The 21390-nt window shown below is 42.4% G+C and overlaps 1 protein-coding gene across 1 annotated transcript in view; it reads left to right on the top strand.

Moving 5' to 3' along the window:
• The window catches only part of DCC (DCC netrin 1 receptor), a 590042-nt gene that overhangs the window by 527812 nt on the left and 40840 nt on the right, over positions 1–21390 (top strand). The window contains exons 19-21 of the mRNA XM_009274745.1: positions 2821–2928; positions 5932–6126; positions 11264–11296. Coding sequence (XP_009273020.1) covers positions 2821–2928; positions 5932–6126; positions 11264–11296 — 336 coding nt within the window. The remainder of the gene's footprint in view (positions 1–2820; positions 2929–5931; positions 6127–11263; positions 11297–21390) is intronic.

Raw genomic sequence — 21390 nt, 5'->3', positions numbered from 1 at the left:
TTTTAAGTAAATCCACTGAACTGCATGAGGCCGTATACCGCAGAACTACTAGATTTTCCACAGTCTTTATGATTGCCTGTATGTCTTGCTGTAGTCCCTAGTCCATAGATAAGAATGCCTATGGTTTTGTTTAAAATATTTTTCTTCTTCATCTGTTGTAGCCAGCAATATGTACCTTTGGACACCAATGTAGCATAGTACATGCTATATTTTCCTGAGGGTGACTAGTGGCCTTGAAAACACTCTAGGTGCCATTGCAAATCAGTTTCTACCAGCAGATACCAAATGAAGTCTGCTGGTAAATATTGATTTGTTGTTTTTTTTTTTTTTAATGAAAACCACAGTACACGCCAGTTAATTAACAAAGGGAAAATAAGAGGGAATATATGTGTCCTTAGATTTTCCCATGTGATTGCAATGCAATTATCTGAGCTTGATGGAGCAGCTCTGTTAATTAAGGGCATCCTGCACTGCTGATCTTTATTGCCTGTTTTGTACCCATTCCGCATGTTGAATTTCCCGTAATGATATTAAAGAACGTACATATCAGCATCGATACAGAATTCACTGGAGGTTACTACCACGGCTAGGGAGAGTTGCTATGCCCATAATTCAAAAGCAACTATCAGAGCCAAGTTCCATCCCCAGATCTGCCTACACAAGTCTTACTGATATGAGGGGTGTTAATGAGTGCTAAGGGAAACATCTAAAGCTTTGATTTTTCTCATGATATCTTATGTTCACAATCTGCTGAAAGCAGAGCTCAGCTTCAGCCGCTCAGTGGGACTCACGTGGTAATCACCAGCATGGAAAGCCTATGGTACAGAAAGGGCTTTACAATTTTTACAAGCTTTACAATTTTAACCTCACAAAAGGCAGAAAGCCTAGGAGGGGAAAGGGTTAGTTCATGAAAACGTGTCAAAAAGGGCTAATGTCAGAAAACAGTATTTAAGATAAAGATGCTGTTTCCATACAGACAGATGGATGCACTTTGGTAGAAATACAATCATTTATATGAAGGTGGAGAATATTGCAGAATAAGCTTAAGCAAAAGTAAAGGAGGACAATTCTAGTTTTAAAATCGAGTGTGATTAGTTTATGAAAAGGGTTCTCTCTTGCAGTTCCCTGAAATAGCAAGGCAGTCCAAGATGTTTCTTCTAGTATGTTAAACTGATGAACCAGTCTCCCAAGCTGGCTATAAGCTGAGTAGCTTTTAAATGCAACACAACCTTCTCAAGGCATAATAATAATAATAATAATGATGATAATAATACTTAATTACATTAACAATAATGCAAACTTCCCTAGCAATGTGGGAGCTCACGTCATGCTGGGCATTGCCGAGGATTAAGAGACCTCTCAAAGATCTAGTTGAAGATGTCCCTGTCCACGGCAGGGGGGTTGGACTAAATGACCTTTAGAGGTCCCTTCCAACCCAAATGATTCTATGATTCTATGATCTGTGAGCTTGTGTTGTGGCCTGCCTGCTTCAGGCTAAGAAAGATGCTTCCAGCGAGGAGCCGCTAATGTGACGAGACTAAAGTGAAACACTGGGAGTCCCATTGGTGCTGGCTGTGGACATACCAGACTGAAGGTGTTGTTCCAGCACATATAGCAAAGAGATAATCCACCACAAACCTGCCACAGAGAGCACCAGCTGACGAGTAGTCGCCTGCTTAGTAATACAACAATGGTAAAGAAACTTTTGTTTTCTGTGTACAGATTTCTTGGTTGCTTTCTGGTTCCCACTTTTGAAAAGTTCAGCTGGTGCAAGTACCGTGAGACCATCTGCTCGGTGGTATTTCAAAGGGATCGATTCCTTGTGACCAGAGCCTGTACGGCAACTGGCTCTTTCCTTCCTTCTTGTTGTTTAAGATCATTAAATGTTCGTCACCCTGAAGATTTGTGTCTGTGCTTTAGACTGGGCTGGTTTAGCTCAGCACGATCCAACAGATTTTTAGAGCTTTACCTCGTAAAGTGACTTTGGAGCAGTTCTTCGAACATTCAAGAAAGTTGTTTAGTGGCCATATGGGTAGGACACAGATGATGGGATGCTCGTACGCTGTGTTCTCCGTGCTGTTATGGTATCTATATGCTCTAAGTCATCGACAACCTGTATCAAAACTAAGTAAACAAACGATGAGCTCAGCACCAATGTATTACCCCTCTCTCTCAACTATTTTTTAATAACTGCCCATTTTTCCTTTCTCCTCACAGTCTTGCGATATGATTTTAAAGTACCTGAGATGCTGTGCAAGACCTCATGGCCAGCATTAGTAAAGCAGGGTGCAAAGCAGACACTGCAGGCTCAGAAATCCAGCCTTCCGTCTTCAATGCAGTAGAAATAGAAAAGCTAAGAATTTTCTATCGTGTCTAAAATGTCCCAAGCTGAGCATATGTTTAATGAATATACACAATTATATTTGTTTTATACTGGTGCCTACCTACAAATGTTCCTAACAGAGAGGCCACAATATTATTACTGTTATTAAATGTATAGGGCTCCCAGAGTATTAGGTGTTCTTGGATACCTCGGTGGTTGTTCAGCTGTAAGGACCGATATGAACGGTAAGAGGATCAGAGCTATCCACCACATCCTAACGTGTCCACACGCAGTGTTTTGTACAATTGCCACTTTTAAAATATCACTTCTGGACAAATCATATGTTACATGTTTGAAATGCATCTAAGGACACTCGCATTTGAAAGGATCTAACAAAGCGGTAAAAGCCTACTGGGTAGTTCGCGCCTGCTACGGTGTGTAAGGAATTCAAAAGAAGGTGAATAACTTCTGTTTTCAATTATTTTCACTATTTTCAGCTCCAACCTCTGCTCCCAAGGATTTGACAGTCATTACACGGGAAGGGAAGCCCCGGGCCGTCATTGTCAGCTGGCAGCCGCCGTTGGAAGCCAATGGCAAAATTACTGGTAAACATTTACATTATCCTGCATTCTCCTTTTTATTTTACTGTTCTGATCATGTGCTGCTTTTGTTCCCTATTTTCTGTGGAAACATCTCTGGTTTTTTTCTAGAATGCTATTTGATCTGACGTTATTTTATTTTATACTGCTTTTATCAGCCAACTTGGTCTAGGATTCAAGGCAATGTTAGAATACTGCAAGATCTAGAACTTAGAGGATGTGGATCTAATTCTCCTTTTTATTTTACTGTTCTGATCATGTGCTGCTTTTGTTCCCTATTTTCTGTGGAAACATCTCTGGTTTTTTTCTAGAATGCTTTTTGATCTGACTTTGTTTTTTTTTTTTTTTATTTTTTTTTTCAGCTTGGTCTAGGATTCAAGGCAATGTTAGAATACTGCAAGATCTAGAACTGAGAGGATGTGGATCTTATATTTTTGAATGCTAAGAGCAGTAATATAAGTTTAAAAATGCAGCACTCTAAGCAAAGGTTATGTGGTACGTGCTGCTCAATGATAATTAGAAATGACTAATAAGTACTTTGTTTGGCAATAATGCAATACATAATATACATAATGATAGGTTGCTCGGTGCAGCACATAATGGGAGAATTTATTGGTAGATATTTAACTTCACAATAACAATTTAAGGCAGCAATGATCAGGAAAAAAACCCTAATATTGACTGACAAGAACTGAACTTAATAGGTGCTTCACAATGACAGATTTTATTTTCCAAAATATTGCACATAACCTTAGTGCCTAATTAAGAAATCCATTACAAACCTTTAATGTTAATTTAGTTTGAAAAATATAGTAGAGTTCTATCTGAGATTTTGCATTTAAATGATCATTTTAGTCTGCTAATAAACATCTCAGAGGCATATAATTATTAGGAGAAATACGGCTCATCTTCAAAAACGTGCACATTATGTTCACATTACTACAAACAGTTGGGTTAGACCAGTTCTACAACATATTTTCGTGTGGGAGAAAGCGTGCACACGTCACCATTACTGCTGGTAATCCCAGCGACACGCTGCTGAAGCAGTGAGAAATGTCAGTGTAAGAGGAAGAATGCTTCAGAATGACGTCCCGTGTGAGCCATTAGAAGTGAGGAGCGCTGGGTCAGATTTTAACGGTTGTAACTCGGCAGGGCTTCACTGGCATCAGATGAGCTGTTGTGAGTTACACCAGGAAGGTATCTCACTTTATGTCACCGATAAAATAAGGATATATTTCCGTGTGGACATTGCCCAGCAATAACGATTCCTAGGTTAGACTTGCATAACTGTGTATAATTTCACTCTACATTATCATCAGCGCTTGACAGTCTGTGACCGTGTCCGAAAGGAGGATGTTTTATGAAATGGCTCTGTTTACACTAACCTAATTTAGCCGTTAGAGAGAAGAAACGATCATTCTGATGGGCAACACACTGAAATGAGTGCTAATGGTCCTGATTCCCTATGACTAAAAGACAAAATAAAATAAAAGCTTTCCTGACTTCCAAGGTGTGAAATGACTCCATGGTAGCAACTTTTATATAGAGTTTTTCCATCGACAGCGGCATTCAGACCTGAGAGCAGACTGGGTCCCCTGACATCCATGAACAAACTTCTCCTTGTAGCACTTGGTTGAAGAATGACTCTCATAGGGATTTTTTTACTGCATATGGGGTCAAATGTTTCCTAGGCATATCAACCAGGGGAAACAACTCCTTGTGGAGAGTAGGAATGTCCCTAACAACCAAATCTTCATCCCTGCAAATGCTTGAGCAAGTGTTTTTGTGTTAATTTGAGAAACATATCTATATTTTCATAACTTTATATATATTAATTCAAATGTCATGGTCAGAGAAACTGCTTTAGTAGCCCCAAACTACAAGCCTCTAAATAAAATCCCATAATATAAAACAAGAAAAAAAAAAAATCCCACAAAAACATATCATTTCCATCCTAACTCTGCTTGTCCATGACCAGTGTAACCATTCATGTGGAATAAGTTTTGAAAAGCATCTTTGTTTCAGAAAAGAATAGGGAAATAGCAGTAATAAGGCTTACACCAATTTTGTAGTAACTTTGGATCCAGGCGCAGAGATGAAGCCCAGAAGACCTGCTCGGTCTCCCTCTGCTCCAGTAGCTCACTCCTGCGGCACAGCACTGAAGACTGGACTTAGAGTGGGTTTTTTGCGTATGACTGATTTGCCAGGGAGCCTTTCAGGAAAAACAGGAAAGAAAAAGAAAGGAGGGGAAAAAAAAAAAAGAAAATGTTTTCAACTTTAGGCAGCGCCTGGCGTTGCAGGTCCCCAGCTGGGGCTGGGTTGGCACAGAGGGTGTGCCAGACTTCTCAGCCTTGCTCACAGGCTTTTTTCTTCTTCCCAAAATTTCATTTGCTGGCAAGGTAATTCCTACAAACTAGTATCGTTTCCTGACACTGGTACTTCTACTCTCTGAGTTCTAAAACTTTCAAGTTTTATTCAGTGGTAAGTAGTTATCGTAGTACTCTTAAGTTAACAAAATTCTGAGTTACCAAAATTTTTAATTCTTCATTCTTTTCCCCAAAATACTTTCCCCTATAGTTGCCAAGAAATATTGTATGGCTTCCCATAAGCAGCCAGTAATTGATGTGTATCATTAATGCCGTTTAGTTTTATTTCGGCACTGAAACACTAAAGACTTACATCGTATGGTTTATGGCCGCTATCAGACTGAATGGTGCGCCTGCATTTGAGAAATGCACTTGTAACAGCCTTTTAATGTGTGCTACCTATTTTTATATTTGTTAAATCTATATTTCTTACAGTGAATACTGTAATTGTGGTTTTGTTCTAAAAATAGACAGATGCGTATTGTCATAATGTTCCTCAAAGCTATTTTTATCGGAGACCTGCCATCACTGCTTTTAAAAAGAAACCCCTGATGTTTAAGAAATCTGATTTTTATATGTGTTTCGTAACGGAAGCACGTTAAAATTTGATTGCGGTACTAACTGAGAGACTGTGTTTATTCAGCTTACATCCTCTTCTATACTTTGGACAAGAATGCTCCAATTGACGACTGGATTATGGAGTCCATCAGCGGCGACCGGCTCACCCACCAGATCATGGACCTCAACCTGGACACCGTCTACTACTTCAGAATCCAAGCTCGCAACGCCAAGGGAGTCGGGCCCCTCTCCGATCCTGTTTTCTTCCGGACGCTGAAAGGTTTGGATCTGTGTCATCTGGATATTAATGATACATAGAATTTTCTAATGCCTCTGTGGGAGCTTTGCAGTTAATTCCGTGTCAGCCAGAAGAGATCCTACTACTTGAAACTATTATTGAGAGATAAAAGCAAAATGCTATATACAGTAGTTGACAAAAGTAAACCACATAATGAGGCAGTAACTATATTTTTAGATTCAGTCAGCTGGGGGAAAGCATTCTGACACCACCTAACTTTCTACCATCAATAATAAAGCTGATTGGATCTGACTGGATTTCTCTAGGGAGGTCCCTTTTCGGTTTGGATCCTCCGGTGGCTGTAGGAACCTGTAATGACTCACTCCTATCAACAGAGTAGGCGTGCAAAATTATGATTAAAAATCTCAGCAAACTGAGATGCAACTTGACTTTGCGTGGGGAAAGTTGTTGGTTTTCAACATGTTTTTCAGTACCTGTTATTAACAGACTAATAAATACCTGATCCCTCTCCCTTAGTGTGACCAGTGAGAAGGAGCAGGCAAAACAGGGGCACCCTTTTTTTTTGGCTGGTATTTCAGCACCAATGTGTTTATGAGAGCAAAGGACTGCACTTGTATCAGACTCAATTTCAAATTAACATGGAGAGATATTCCTCTTCTCTCTTCCCCGCTGCCTGTCTGTGTGAAGCCCTGACATGATCTACCCAGAAATTATTAGTTATGAAGATGTAAGCAATATTACTGTGCGTGGGAAGCAGGGTGCTTGCCGCAGCTCTGCTCCTTATATTTTAACTGTCACTCATTCATTTGCACAAAGGTATGAAATTACTTTTAAAAAGACGTGTAATTAATGAAAAACTCAAATGACATAAACAGCGAACCTGTTCCAGGAAAGAAGCATGGCATATGAGAGAGCACGTTATCGCTGTGTCTTCTCTAGAGAAAATCCAGGGATCTGTATATAAAAATAACATCTTGGCAGAAGGTAATTGAAACTGGACGCAGGCTGGGCCCGAGGAGTCATGACTGGAGGGAAATTAGGGAAATTCAGACTCAAACCTGTGCCTGAGAGGCTTGGAATTAGCGTTCACACGCAAGCCTCTTTTTAATCAATTGTAAGTGACTTCATTTAACGCAAGCTGTACAAAAGCCAAGCAAAATGACTGCAGAGAAGGGGTGACACACAACCCCACGTCATTCCCTTTGGGGGATTTGCTTGTTTGTTTGGCGAGAGCTTGTATTTGAGTTTGTCTTTGAGCAAACCTTCATATGAATAGCAAATTTTTCTGCTGCCTCTGAGGGAAGGAGGGGAAGCTCCATTTTAAGGAAGGATTTCAGTGAATGAGCCAGTGTTCTCAGCCACACTGGCAGCGAGCTTGCCCTTTTTGCTTCACTGATATCAGTGTCTCTAAAGCATGCTATCGACCATTCAGGCTGGGAGTGAAAAGCCTCATACAACAGTTTTCACAAATTAGCAAGAGTCAGAAAAAAAATGAAAAATTGTATCAATTTGTTCTGAGCTTATCACCGCCTGCCCAGGTTTGCAGGACTTACTTGTCCAAGTCATGTTTCACTTTGAATGAATTATTGGTAAGATCCTGATTATTCATTCTCCACTGCCATGAAATGTGAAGAGATAGCACTTTGTGGGTGCTTCATCTCTATCAAGCGGATGGTGCCAACTTAATTTCATGCTCACAATTTGTGCCAAGCAGAAGAAGTCTATTAGACTGAGTTTAAAATGAGCCAAGGCATCAAAATATAATAACTGCAGACTAATGAGATATGAGAAGATACAGAGACCCGGATATCTAACTAGACCAAAAGATTAATGCACTTGATATCACCTACTTTGTAATGTTTACACAAAGTACCATAAAACTCATTTAGGAAATGAATTCTGGATCAGACAGCATCAACAGATACCAAAAAGATGAATTTATACATTTGTTACATCTTGTAATAGCCTACAAGGACTATGTCTAATACCCTGCCATGAATGCTTAATGATATCCACCCTAAATATGTCAGGTTCAATAATATTCAACTGTTTTTTTGACAAATCTATCCCTACACTTGAGGTGAAAAGACTTTCTGAAGTCTTGAGTGCATTCTGAATTATGCAAAAATGTTGGTATCCTGCCCTTAATGATTATTAACAGAAGATGCGTACGTGCCATATGGTAATGTGTGCTCTGATGGCAAATCTATGTCCTGATCAGAGGGAGTTTTAAATCACGAGGAACTAAACAAGCATCAAAGATCCCCTAAGTCACCCACTGTCTCGTTTCATGTATCATAGCACATAAAGCTCCTCCAAGGAAACCAAGCCATTACTTGTGTTGTAATTGCGATGTGAGTATTTGTAGGGACTTTCCTTTACTAATGAAAATGTAGTGATCTGTGAGAAAGAGATATGTTTAGTAGTAAATAACACTACCACAGAGCAATGAGTTTCTATTCTTCCACCTCAGCTCCACTGATGATAACACAGAGGCAAACGGGCAAATCCTTAGCTTATGTAAATTGTCGTTAAACTGTGAACTTCAATCAATCTACGACAGTTTACATCAGTTGAGGATCTGCTTTGTATGCTCTGGCTGGTTAAATTTATCACTTAAAGGATGAAGAATCTGATACACACATTCCTAAGGACCTGGAATAGAAGGGTAGAATGTGATTGAACATCCCACCTTTTTTTTGGGATGTTTGGGCCAAAACATATTATTTGGGCCAAAATTTGAGGTCGTTACTAGGATTTTTCTTACTCCTTACTGAGTCTGGATGACTTCAGTAAATATTATGTATACATGTATATATGTATATGTGTATATGGAAGAGAAGCAGAGGGTGCCCAAATAGTATGTGTATTTTGCAGCCTTTCGCAGTGTATTGTCATGGATTGCCCCTGAAGTTACATTCCAACTCTCGATGTTACGTTACTTTTATGGCATATAAATTTTCAGAAATTTGTTAAGTTGCAGAAGTAAATAAATAGCCTGAAATTTATGTGCAACTGCCCACTGAAACGTGACAACTAAAGAGTGAATGAACGAACCGGTGACAGGCAGGCAGGAAGGAGGATTTCCTCCATCTTTTAAATAACTTGTCAGCGATTTTTTTTTCTCATCTATTACAGAAACAAGCAAGTCTCAGAACTGCACTTACTAAATGTGCTTATGCTTTCTTCTGCTCAGCCGTACCTATTCTGGATTTCAGCCAGCATTTACAAACAGACCTTCCCTGAGTGCTGAGCTCCTTTAATTACAGAAAATTAAAGAGTAGCATTCTGCCTATCGGAATCACACAAAACATTACATCAATACATACAACCTGAAAAAAGTTGCCTGTTAATGCACCTATAGACATAATGTCAAGCGTGAATAAAACACTGGATCAGATGTGTTTTTTCCAAGGGATGAGTGGAAAGGGGGAGAGAGGGGGAGGAAGAGGTCATGGGCTGAGCTTCAGTACACTCTCAGATATTCCCATCGTGCTAAGCTGGGCAAGGAAAACTGTATTCATGGGCTTTCTACAGGACACCAGATTAAAAGTTGCCACTGTACCATTTCAAAAAGAGCCCTGAAATCGCAGACGATGCCGGTCCGCCCCTGGAACCCCCCTTTTGGCAAGGATGGTGTGGGGCAGCATTTCTAGCACTGCAGTGCCCTCTAATGCTGCCTTGGCGTCGTGGTTCAACAGCGCATCCCGGTTCATAACCGGCACCAAACGTGAACCCCCGTGACCGGCCAGAAGCAGATACTACCCAGCCGGGCTGCGGCATTTCATGGCACTGGAGGTGTCAGGGGTTTCGCCTCCTCCATCGCCTGGAGAAGGCAGCGAACGCCGAGTGGTGCCAGGGCGGCGTCTAAGTGGCATCGGCGCTCGGACGGAGGTAACTGCAGTCACGAGCAAGGTTTCATGTTTTCATGAATACATTTGTCCTAAGGGAAAGGTGATAACCCAGGTACGGCTCAGTGGGGAAGCGCAGGCTCACAGATTTCTAGAAAGTTGGAGGCAATGTGCTCCATATACCCTGCTTCTCTGCATCCATGTGAAAAAGTCTGAGAGGGGAAAAAAAAAATTAGCTGAGGGTTTGGGGGTCATCGAAGGAGCTATTCCCCCTCTGCCACAGGCATGGAGCTCACAGCTGTGTCTGTAAATGTAAAATACTGCTAGTTCAGAACCTCCGTTTGTTCCTAGCGTGATGCCATGATCTAGAGGAGGTTTTGTCGTGATTTTAGCAGCGAGGGGAGCAGCACGCTCTGCACCTGCAGGCAGTGGTTATTTGACTTCCAGATTCATGTGCCAAACCACTTCTTTTTCCCCCAATTTCCTGTGCTTAAGATTCTTGCATAATTTATTAAGCAGAGGACTCGTTAATGCTCTACGATGGTAGCTACTTATGAATCCAAGGAAAGTTTAATTCCCTCAGCCGTATCATAAATAGTCAGAAGTTGTAGCTGTGCAGGAAAGCTTTTAATATATCTATTGAATTTTGAAGTCTTGTCTGGTGCACTTCAGATCACGTTATCTTTTATGGTTATTATGCAAAAACATGTAAATAGTTTTAAACCCCTTTGTAAAAAGCTGGAACGATGATAATGTAAGTCAGACTGAGCCTTCAACTTGTAGGTGGTTTGACTGTAATTATTTAAAGAAGCAGTGTCTCTCTCTCTTTCCCTTCTTGCTTAATTAAACTTCCCAGATCATACCGAAAAAGAACAAGAGAATGAAAAAATGCTGCGGTAAAGGGTTCACATTTGGAAGAACTTGGTGAAAATACCTGGTATAAGGCATGGTTCAACCTGTGTTCAGAGTTCAAGGCGTGTCTAGATGATGCTCTTAGCCAGATGGTTTAGTTTCGGGTAGTCCTGTGAGGAGCAGGGAGTTGGACTCGAGGATCCTTACGGGTCCCTTCCAACGCGAGATGCTCTGTGATTCTGTGGTTCTGTGATTCTGTGTTTGTCCCCTCAGTTCTCCAGGATCTCTCTGAAAAAGGGAACGGTAAAGCTCACCCTGTCCTCCTGCGCCGCCCGCCCCCGGTGCGGGAAGGCAGCACCGCCCCGCGCCAACCTCCTAACACAATAGTTCATGCGATGTGTCGGCTTGCCTGCGAGGAGCTGTCAGCCTCTAATGACATTGTCTCTTTCTTGCAGTCGAGCACCCTGACAAAATGGCTAATGACCAAGGTACGGTGCCCTCAATCTGTCGCCTTTCCTGCCAGAGCCTCGGGGGCACGCCGGGGAGGGGGCCGCGCTTTTCACCTGGGCTGCACACCTGATGAGGCAGACGCTGGCGTGATAATTAATCTTGTTAATGAAGTTCTGCTTGGCTGAGGCTGCTGCTTTGATGGGGAAGATGTAAATTTTCGGGAGAGAAAATTGTTTTGTCTCTTTTCTGAAGGACCAATTAAAATGTCAAGCTTCTTTGTATGAAATACATTTTTAGTCTCTCTGCTGCACTTCTGAATAATTCACATTAAGTATAATTAAGCTCAGCATAATTTCAAGGCTCCTCTTGCACCCTTTCGTGGGTTATAGATTAAAGTTCAAAAGCCTCACAGTGAGAAATCATAAATCATCTTTTCTCTCAAACCAGCAGCTCCTGTTTAGTAATAGCGAAGCTTAGTCAACTTTTCAAGGCATTATCATTACGTTTTCCGAATATGAATATATGTCTGACTAGTCACAGTTCCTTTGCTCCTATCTCCTTTTGAACACTTTTGAAGTCGGTTGCTAGGATATTTTTTCCTTTTTTTACTTTAGACCAATTATTCCTAAGTATTTCTTTCAATTACAGCTAGAGCATTGTACGTTTGTGTGACATCTGCCCAAGGAAACAGTCACGGTGACATTTGGAAAACTCAGGCCTGATCTTGGGAGGTTTATTTGGATTTGAACTCTCACTTCACACTAGTTTAAAAGGCAAAGTGAGGTGTCAACCTCAAATTCCTGGCTTCACGTAACAGCTCCCGTCTTATCCCAATTTAGTGAGTTGAATTAACCCGCAATAGATAATTCCTAGGGAAGACAAGATAGCGTTATTTAGAAGATCAAAGTCAACTCTAGGCCCTTTCACAGGTTTTACTTTGACCTGGAGCATCCCTGGAGGTAACCGAGAGCATATTTCTTCATTAGGGTTTTGCTTTGTACCAGGTACCACATGCAGTCTCACAGCAAGGTAGCACATTGGAGAGACCCGCTCTCAGCCAGTTTTGGAAAAGCACCCTCTGATTTCAGCATATGGTTTGCTGAAAGAAGTAGAAGTATACATATTATAAAATTAAAAGCTGGTTTTTCTCAGTATGATTTTTTGCACCACGGCACACACAAATTGAAAATGTCAGGTTTGAATAGATAAAAACTATTCTTAAAGGGTAAAAGTGTTAGGTTACAAAGAAGCCTGAATGTAACTTGTCGGTATATTTTTCTCAAATTTGCATTTAAAATGTTTTCAGGCAGGTTTGGAAAACCTAGGAGAGGCTTCAGCACGAGGTATCATCTGGTAAACAGGGCTGAAGAAGTGTCAAGTTCAGTTTAAAAAAAAAAAAGGGAAAAAAAGTAAGGCTGGATGGAAATCAGGGTTTGTGTTTTAGTCCTTCACTGAGCGCGTAGCTCTGTTTCAGCATAACTGTATGGTTGTATGGCCATACTGTAGTGCTATTTAATGGACCTCACGGCATAGCACGTGGAGCATCTGCCTTCTCCACAGATTGTGATTTCCAGTGGCAAAGCCAGCACCAGAGTCACAGCAGGCTGCCAGGCGTAACCTGCTGTAGCCATCGCAGGACAACCGCTCCTATAGACATGGTCCGTTCTTTCTCAATACTTGTCCCACGTCGTCTGCTGGTGAGGCAGATATCTGTGAAAGCAGCGTCAGGCTTGTTCCTGAGTTTCTGCTTGCTTCTTGCCATGTAACGCTGCAGAAAATCCCGAACTTGTTGGATGCTCTACATACTACTTTTGTGATGCTTTATGGGAAAGAAAAAAAATATAGGCAATGTGAAAAAGCGTTTTTATGTTCCACGGAGTGGTGAACTTATGTCCATCACAAGGATATAAAGAATCAGATCCTCTGCACAGAGACCGGCCTATCCCACCTTGTGCTGTAGTTTAATTAATGGGGAGATGTAAATAAGCATGACAGATTAAGTGCAGCTACGCTGTGTGTGGTAGGTGAATACATATTCCTCAAACTACCACAGAAAAAAAGGGGTCTGGGTCGTTTTCCTTCTGCGCATCGTGTTCCTCTGGGAACGCTGCGCCCCTTGCTCAGGTTTTCCTTGCTATGGAAAAACTGTCACCAGAATAATTCATTGTTCTTGTACAGCCTGAGCAGTGTTTGTAACCTATTCAGTGAACGATACTCCGTATAGACTTTAAAACAGGAAAGATTTCAAGCAGTCTGGTACAACTACTTGCAGCGTGATGTCTGGCTGAAGCATACCCCCTGGGTGGTAACTGTGTGTTGGGATTGCAGCCGTAGCCTGTGAATTCCCGATTGCTTCAGGTACGGTGTTTTTTTTTTTTATTTGATTTGAGTGAAATAACTTACAAAAATGAAATTAGGTTAGCGTGTCTTCAGCAGACAGCAGGTATGCAGAGCATGAGTTAAACACAGTCACTCCTAGTACATAAAAACTGTCTTTCACCTGGGTACTTGAAATACACTGCGTTTTCGTTCTTTAGGACTGTAGTATATAAGGAGGAGAAATTCTCAGCCTTTTGTTGTATCTTCCATAGCCTTGTTGATATTTAAACCCAGTTTCCATTTTTACGTGCCCTCGATGATGAATTCTGATAAGACGGAGTCTGAGGTCTTCACTGGCGTTTGCTTGATCTTTAGGCAACTCTGTTAAAGAGAAGTCGATGGGGCCAGGTCTCGCTGTAACTGTACTCCAAGCACAAGCATTAAGACAAACAAAGTCAAAGTTTCTAAAAGCTCATTTGTCTTAGAAATCATCAGAGCTAATTCTTTAATCATCCTGAACCAATGCCTACTGAAGGCAGTGGGAGCCTTTTAAATTACTCTGTGCTTTGGACAAGGTCCTTAGGGCCATCCCTGCCACAAATGCAATTCTTATTGAGTGACACGAATTAACTCTGGTAGGTCATCTGTCTCTAAAGCCGGCTCGTGGTTCCCGAGTTCAGGAAGCAAAATGCACTTACGTGGCAGCAAAGCACTGTTGGAGGGTGTGGGACAAGCGAGGGGCTTTGGGCAGAGACACGGAGGTTTCAGGGCATGAGGTGGTAGAGCTTTGAAGATCCCAGATGTGGGGTCAGCTAGAAGGGCCGGTACAACTGCTGCCATCCTTAGATGCAAAAAAGGAGATGGGGAGGAGAGGAGAGTTTAGGGAGAACTTCAGAGGTTTCTTGGTCAGGGCAAATGTGCTCCCTGTTGCTGCAGCTCCCTGGGAGAGCAGAGACCAGCCGCTGCAAGAAGGGGCTACCACTGAGAAGAGGAAGGAGGCAGGAGATACATAACCTCTGTTACTTCATTCTTGCCCATAAGTGATGGACGTCCCGTCCTGTGGAAGCTTTGGTCTACAGCTGTCTGAGGGAGAATGAGAAATCCTGTTGATGAAATGCAAATAATGCTTCCAGGGTGCAAACTCTGTTATCCAAAGGGCAAAAAGAGGAGCGTCGGCATCTAGAGAATCAAATCACACGTTTCCCAAGAGAGCCCTTAAATCTGAAGTGGGTGCCAAGCCCGTAAATGTGTCAGCTTCCTTTCAGATTTTTATTTTGCCTGTATGCAACTGGTAGAGCAGGGCATATTCAAAGGTAGCAAAAATGGTAATATAAAAGTAAGAATAAAATTACAGTTTCAGATGCTCAAGAGAGAATTTTTGTCACAATCCTTATGCATGTGGGACACGACAAGCTGCTTTCAGATGAGCTGTGGTAGAGGCTTCCTGGAGTCTAAAAAACTCTATTTGTGATTTTCATCTGAAATATATAGAGGCAAACTGGGCAAAGAAGAGATTAATTCATTGTGTTTTATCTTGCCCCAGTTTCCATTTGATAAAACAATATTAAATTCTTTAGTCCATATTTTGTCAATATAGGACTTGTCAACAGTTATGTGTTGCCATCGGAATTTGATCGCTGCAAGAGCAGAAAAAGCTGATTTCTGCTTTTGGACTCCAAATGTTTTATAAGGTCCCCTGTAAATGCTGATAAAAGGAAACATACACAATTTTGAACAAATGTTTCTCCTTATCTTAGGAAATTTCAATACGTTTTGATTGTTCAATTGTTTTCTGAAAACGTGCCTCCCATGAAATGGGTCATATAAACTATCTAGATAAATTCGTGTATCACTATGGAAAACTGTTACATTTGGAATACAGGTACGATTTTTTTTTATATGACATTACTCCTTTTAAACCATAAACTGGACATTTACAAGTTCAGATTTAATGTTTACTGCCATGGTGAGGCCAGTGGGAGGTCTCCTGTTCCCCATGCCTGGAGCAGGGCCAGTGACCATACACAGGCTCCACAAAAAACCCGTGGAGAAGATCATCCGAGACAGAAATCCACAGCTTTTGTTTCCAAATCCCGAGGAAAACGGGGGTCTGCATTGTTTTGCATCCAGTCTGGAGGCACGTGGAAGGGTTTCCAAGTGATGCTGGGGGACTTTGCCTCTCCTGAACAGGGGATGGACGCTGGGTACTTGACCGCAGACCTGCTATTTTACACCTCGGTGCTCCCCATCTCACAAGTTAACAGTGCACCGCTTGTTTCAGCTTTCAGAGCAAGAGGGTTTGAAGCGCAGTCTAGTCATGCCTGGAATTTGGCTTTTGCAATTCAACCTTTGCCATGTTGGATTATTGCAGGCGTGTTGGCTGTTTGCCCATTTGAAACCTTCCTGTGCTGGCGTTTCTGCACATGCCTTCCTGCGTGAAAACGGCTGCCGGTACCTCTACAGCCTGATATCAGCCCCAAAACAGTCACATCGTCTCATACTGTGACTGCAGAAGGCATCAAGTTTGCCTCTTTTTCTCTGTTAAAGCTTTTGATGGCTCTGGGCTTTCGGTTCTGAAGCTATTTTGCAAACTCTGAGTGTAGCAGGAGTGAAAGGATGAGCAGTTCAGATCTTTTTCAAAGAGCTGCTTCCTAAACAAATAATGCAGTGGTCTGTAACACTTTTCGCTAGAGAAAAGAAATAAAAAACATCCCATTTATCAGAATAACCCCTTCTGGGGGGGGGGAAGAAAAAAAAGCCTTTTAAACTCTGTCATCTGGCTATGTTTACCAAGTAGGTGTAGGAACTCTTTCTAAAGGTCCAAACAATGGAAAGCATCTCAGAAGGCAAGGCATGCTTGAAATTTAAAGAAGAAGGGTTATTCCTGCATACTGGTTGTGTTTCCTGCTACGCTGAGACATAGTTGAGACAACTATCTCTGGATGCACTTGATACAGAAGGGCTAGAAAGTCAACAGGTATTGTGGTATCTGCTCACCTAATCTTGTATCTCTGCCCTGAGCCCCAGCATCGTGCCAAGAAGTCTGCCAGTTTATACTTGCTGATAAGCAAACTTGCAAACACCCCTGCCTTCACTGAGCTCTTCAGCTGTCACCAGGACAACGTGGGTGCCTCCTTCGTGATCAGGTGCTGACCATAGACGGGAAGAAGACACAAGTCCTCGTGCTCTGACTTGTTTAAACGCTAATAGATGCAGAACCTCAGCGGTGAAAGCTAATATTGTACATCCCAAAGTCTGCCATATAGTGTGGTCAAGGGGGAGAGGGGGGTACCTTCAAAAACCAGCTTTTCCCATCCAAGATAAGCAGGTTCAATTGTGGTTGTGAGGTTTCCTTCTCTCATCGTTGACCAAAGAGGGAACTTGTGAATGGCCGTGCACGTGGAGGTGGATCCTCACCTCGGTGCTCTCTGAAGTCAGCGTGTGACCCACCGCTCCTCCTCCCGGCTGGGTGTGCGAATATGCGATGTGGCCGCACAGCATTACCCATCTCAGGCTGATCTGGTGTCCATCTTCCAGGATGAAGAGCAGCCTCTGGAGCGATACTGAACTGCATAACATGTCTTATTCAACCTTTCTGACTTCTGACTTGTATTTCTGCCTTCCCAGAAGATGATACCGAATTGGAACAAGGTGCTAGGGGTTTGCTTTCTTTTTCTCAGATGTCTGCGTGTCTGCTCTGGGCAGAAGCTCCCATTGTGCCTTTCTTTTCAGCCGTCCTCCTTACTCGGCTTTTACTCTGCTATGTCTGAGCTTCCTTATTCCACCAGGTTTCTAGGAGGGCTGCAGGTCAGCAGCGAGCTAGAGCTGCCCCCTGAAGGCAACTTGCTATCTTCTATCTTCTGCTCTATCCTGGAGCAGGTTTCCAAGTGCTCAGCGCCATAACTAAGGGAGCTCAGCTTTTCCGTGGAAGCAGAAGAGCAGCTTTTCTGATGGCACCGTATGCCTGACAGCTTGTGTTGGCTGTGAGAGCCAATGACTTAGTTTGCATGCTTGAACCTCCCAACGACTTAGTTTGCATGCTTGAACCTCGCTGGGGACACCCATGGGGCAGGAAATATGACTTACAGTCTCTGCTGACTCATATGAGAATATTACTCAGCTAATTTTCTCTGTATTTTGGACTGTTTAAGGCAAAATACAGCAACAGTGGTAGCGCAGGGCCATGCCTGGTTCAGAAGAGGCAGACGATACAACGGCAAGCGTCATTCCCCCTCCAGCTCTCCAGCTCAGGTAGTTGGCTTGCAGCAAGTGTTTTGCAAGGAGAGAGCATTCGCTCAACGTCTGCCAATCTGCTCGTGCCGCGCGGGGATACCTGAAGTTTGCAAATAAGGAGGCTGCTCGAGTAAAGCATGCAAAAGGAAAGAGATTTACAGCAAAATGACAACAGAATTTTTGGCCAATTTCCAAGTGCTGGAGACCTGAGAGGATGAAGAACTGTTGTTGTCACCCACAACTTGATTTTTTTTGCCTTGACAAGACCAAGTTGAAATGTTTATTTCATATAATGGCACCTGAGATACAGCTGTGGGAAAAGGATACGCTTTTTCAGAGAAAGACTCGAGTTACTGAAACATTTGAAAGACAGACCTGGGGAAAAACAGAAGTTAAACAGAGAAGTGAGAGGTGAGAAATGATATGTAGGTTCATATGGATGCAGGTTTTCGTACCTCTGAAAGTTATGTTACCACCTTTAATACAACTCATTAAAAAAGTAGGAAAATCAAGTTTAAAGACTGTTTAACCTCCATTTAAAAAGGCAGTTCTCAAAGAAACAGCTGATTAGTCAAGATTTTATAATGGTTTGTTCCAAAAGATGGAATAATACAAAGACAAAAAGCTCCACTGGAAACTGGTGGAAGTTGAAGAGGGAGTCCATTGTCTGACCCCAAAAAAACCCACATGAGATCTGGACGCGTCTGTGGAGTTATGCCCACCTTGTACGTGACTTTCCGGCTGACACCGAGGGTTTACATCTAAACTCAGTGGGACAGGAGTTTTGTACTTGTCTTCTGTAAGACAAAAAACCCACTGGTGGATTTGGGAAGGAGGTGGAGAGCGACAGCAATAGTGAGTACAGTGTGAACAGGCGAGCGCGGTAAAGGTGTTGAAGATTAAGTGGAAGCACACAGGTTAGCTTACTTTTTAAATTAGATTATTATAAAGGTAGTCGAAACCTGGGGCCTTGAAACTGAATGAAGCAATAGCCTCGAAGTAGCAATGCTCTTGCATGTCATTTGAGTTTTTTAAAGGGAAATATAACCTAAACTGTTGCCGAGTGAAAGCTAAAGATAGAAATGATCCGTGGAGGGGTGTTGGCTTGGAACAGAGCATGGATAATCCTTAGGGGTTTAAGCCCTACCTACCCTTTAACATATAAAACCTTACAATGCATCAGACATTTACCACCCATCTCCTAAGTGCTTAGATTTCCGTGTTCGTCCAAATATTGAATAATGTTTGTATGTCTTAATAGCAGAACAGAGCTGAATTACCATAAATTCATTATCATAAATCCCTGACAAACAGTGTTGTTGAAATACTGTTTGTTAAGAGTTATTTGCTTTCCTGTCTCTTATCAGTGAAATTGCCTCTGATCAGAAGCTGGGCCTTTTGAAAGAGTTACCCTCAGTGAGTAAAACTGGAAGACTCTGCTGCCTTGGGATGGTTTTAAAACATAAATCGTTTCAGAAACATTTCTAGCCCAAGAACCCTCCGAGATGGACGGTGTAGCCCGAACCTTTCCCCGGTTGCTGCCTGGCTGCCTCTGTGTTCCGTGTCGCAGCCCTCCCAAATAAATGGCATCTCCAGGTGCCAGTCACCGTATTAGAGCCGGGAATGAAATGGGCGGCTGTTTACACAAATACTTTTACAATGAAAATGTCATGTATAATGCCTTGAAAAGTGTTCTAACGTTAATTAAAAAAGTACTAAACTTCAGAGCCGGGCATGCAGGTTTAGTTTTTTTAAGTCTCCAATATCCTGACTAAATTTTCCAATGTGTTAGGCTCCCGCTAAGATGTTTCAGTGTGGGCTAAATATAAAAAATAGTAACATTTAGCAATGTCCCATGGAGATACCCAGTTTCCTCAGCACAATATAACCCCGGGGTCACAACGTATTCACTCGCTGCAGTGTAGCACTATGAATAGGACTGCTTTAGAGCGTCACCTCGGTAAACAGAATTACTGTATACCTTACATTTATCTCTATTTTGTCTGCTTTTGCAGCTAAACGTTTTGCAACCTTGCTTTCTTGGGATGAAGTTGTTGTAGCTGTGCAATTATGCTGATTGAAAAGATGATTACATTGAAGTCTCTTCTGATGATAATCATCTGCCATTTATTTAGGGCCATTCATCACAAAATACTTTCCAAATTGGTAGACAAAGTTATGCACGTGACTGACTTTGTGATCCACAGAAATACAAGTACCTCTGGAGAGGAATATGGCAGTTGTTTAGCAGTGCACAGCAGCAACAAACAACTGCAGGAAAGTGAGAAAATGGGGGGTTTTTTTGCTAATCTGCCAAGAGATCTGATGTAGACGGTGGTTGTCTGAGGTAGAAGTTATCTGCAATAATCCCTGGTAATTCGCTGCCCTGCGCTAAATTTTCAGAATTTTTACATAATCCCTTCACCAACCCAAACCCACCCTCAGGTACTATTTGTCTGACCTGAGGGATGGCAGAGCCAAAAAAGACAGTGCCCAGGGGTCTTATGCAGTCGGTGTTGATGTGCTGCTCCGGCAGCCTCTGCCCGTCCCGGGGGAAGATGTCTTTTCCCCGAACCACTGTCCTAGCAGAGCGCGACTGCGTCAGCTGAGACTGTGCCACCTGGGAAGGCTCATTTGACTTAAATGAAAAAATAATTCGCTTTGGAGGAATGAGATGGCCACGTTCTGGGCTTTGCTATAGTGCAGTATGCCCATACCGAGAGCGTGCTGTTGGCATAAGCTTGGTCTTTGCCAGAAAGAGCGGCTTTTATCCCAAACCACTTCTGCCGTGGACTTTGACTGCTCAATCCCATACCGGTAGAGACGAAGAGGTGCTTGGTAGGACTTTACCAACCTTTGCGATTCTTCTTCTGTCGGACATGAGGAAGCAGAGATGCTGCTCTTGGCAGAAACATGGACATACAATCGCGGCTATTCAGCCCAAAGCTGATAAATAGGAGAAAATAAAGCAGAGGAAAAGATGAACACCTCAAATTTTACTATATTAATTTGGAGTGCAAATGTTGCCTCAACAGCCAAAACATTTTTGGAATAATAATCGTATCCCTTCTTTTTGCTTTTTTTTTTTTTACGTCAGGGTTAGAAAAGAGGCAATCTTTTTGTAAAAACCAAGCAGTTGTGGAGTTGTATTTCCACAACTGTGTTTCCACAAGCGGGAAAACAAATTAAAGAAAGCTTGCTTGATAGTGGTGGAAAGCCACCTGGCAGGTGGAGAACGTGCCGGCGATTTTCTGTACAGCCCCGTCCCTCTGCCGCAGTTCCAGCCGCTTGTGTGCAAAAGCAGCTGAATTATTCCCATCACCCGTGGAGGGAGCACAGCCGGGTGCTGCCATCACACCTTAGTTTGTCACTCTGACATCTGGAGGAGGGAAAAAAAACAACAGAACAAGGCAAGCCGCTCAAAGGGCTGAAATTCAGCTTGCTTTCCAAAGCCTGCTTTGATGACAGATTTTCCCCAGCACATATGGGATGGCTTTTCCCGCACTGTTTAATGGTTTAAACGTTGTCAGACAGGCGCTGTCTCAAGCAGCAAACTTGACTTTGCTGGTTTACCTGCCAC

Source organism: Aptenodytes forsteri, unplaced genomic scaffold (assembly GCF_000699145.1).
Source record: "Aptenodytes forsteri isolate BGI_AS27 unplaced genomic scaffold, ASM69914v1 Scaffold112, whole genome shotgun sequence".
Classification (NCBI taxonomy): domain Eukaryota; kingdom Metazoa; phylum Chordata; class Aves; order Sphenisciformes; family Spheniscidae; genus Aptenodytes; species Aptenodytes forsteri.
This window is presented reverse-complemented; position numbering and strand designations above follow the sequence as displayed.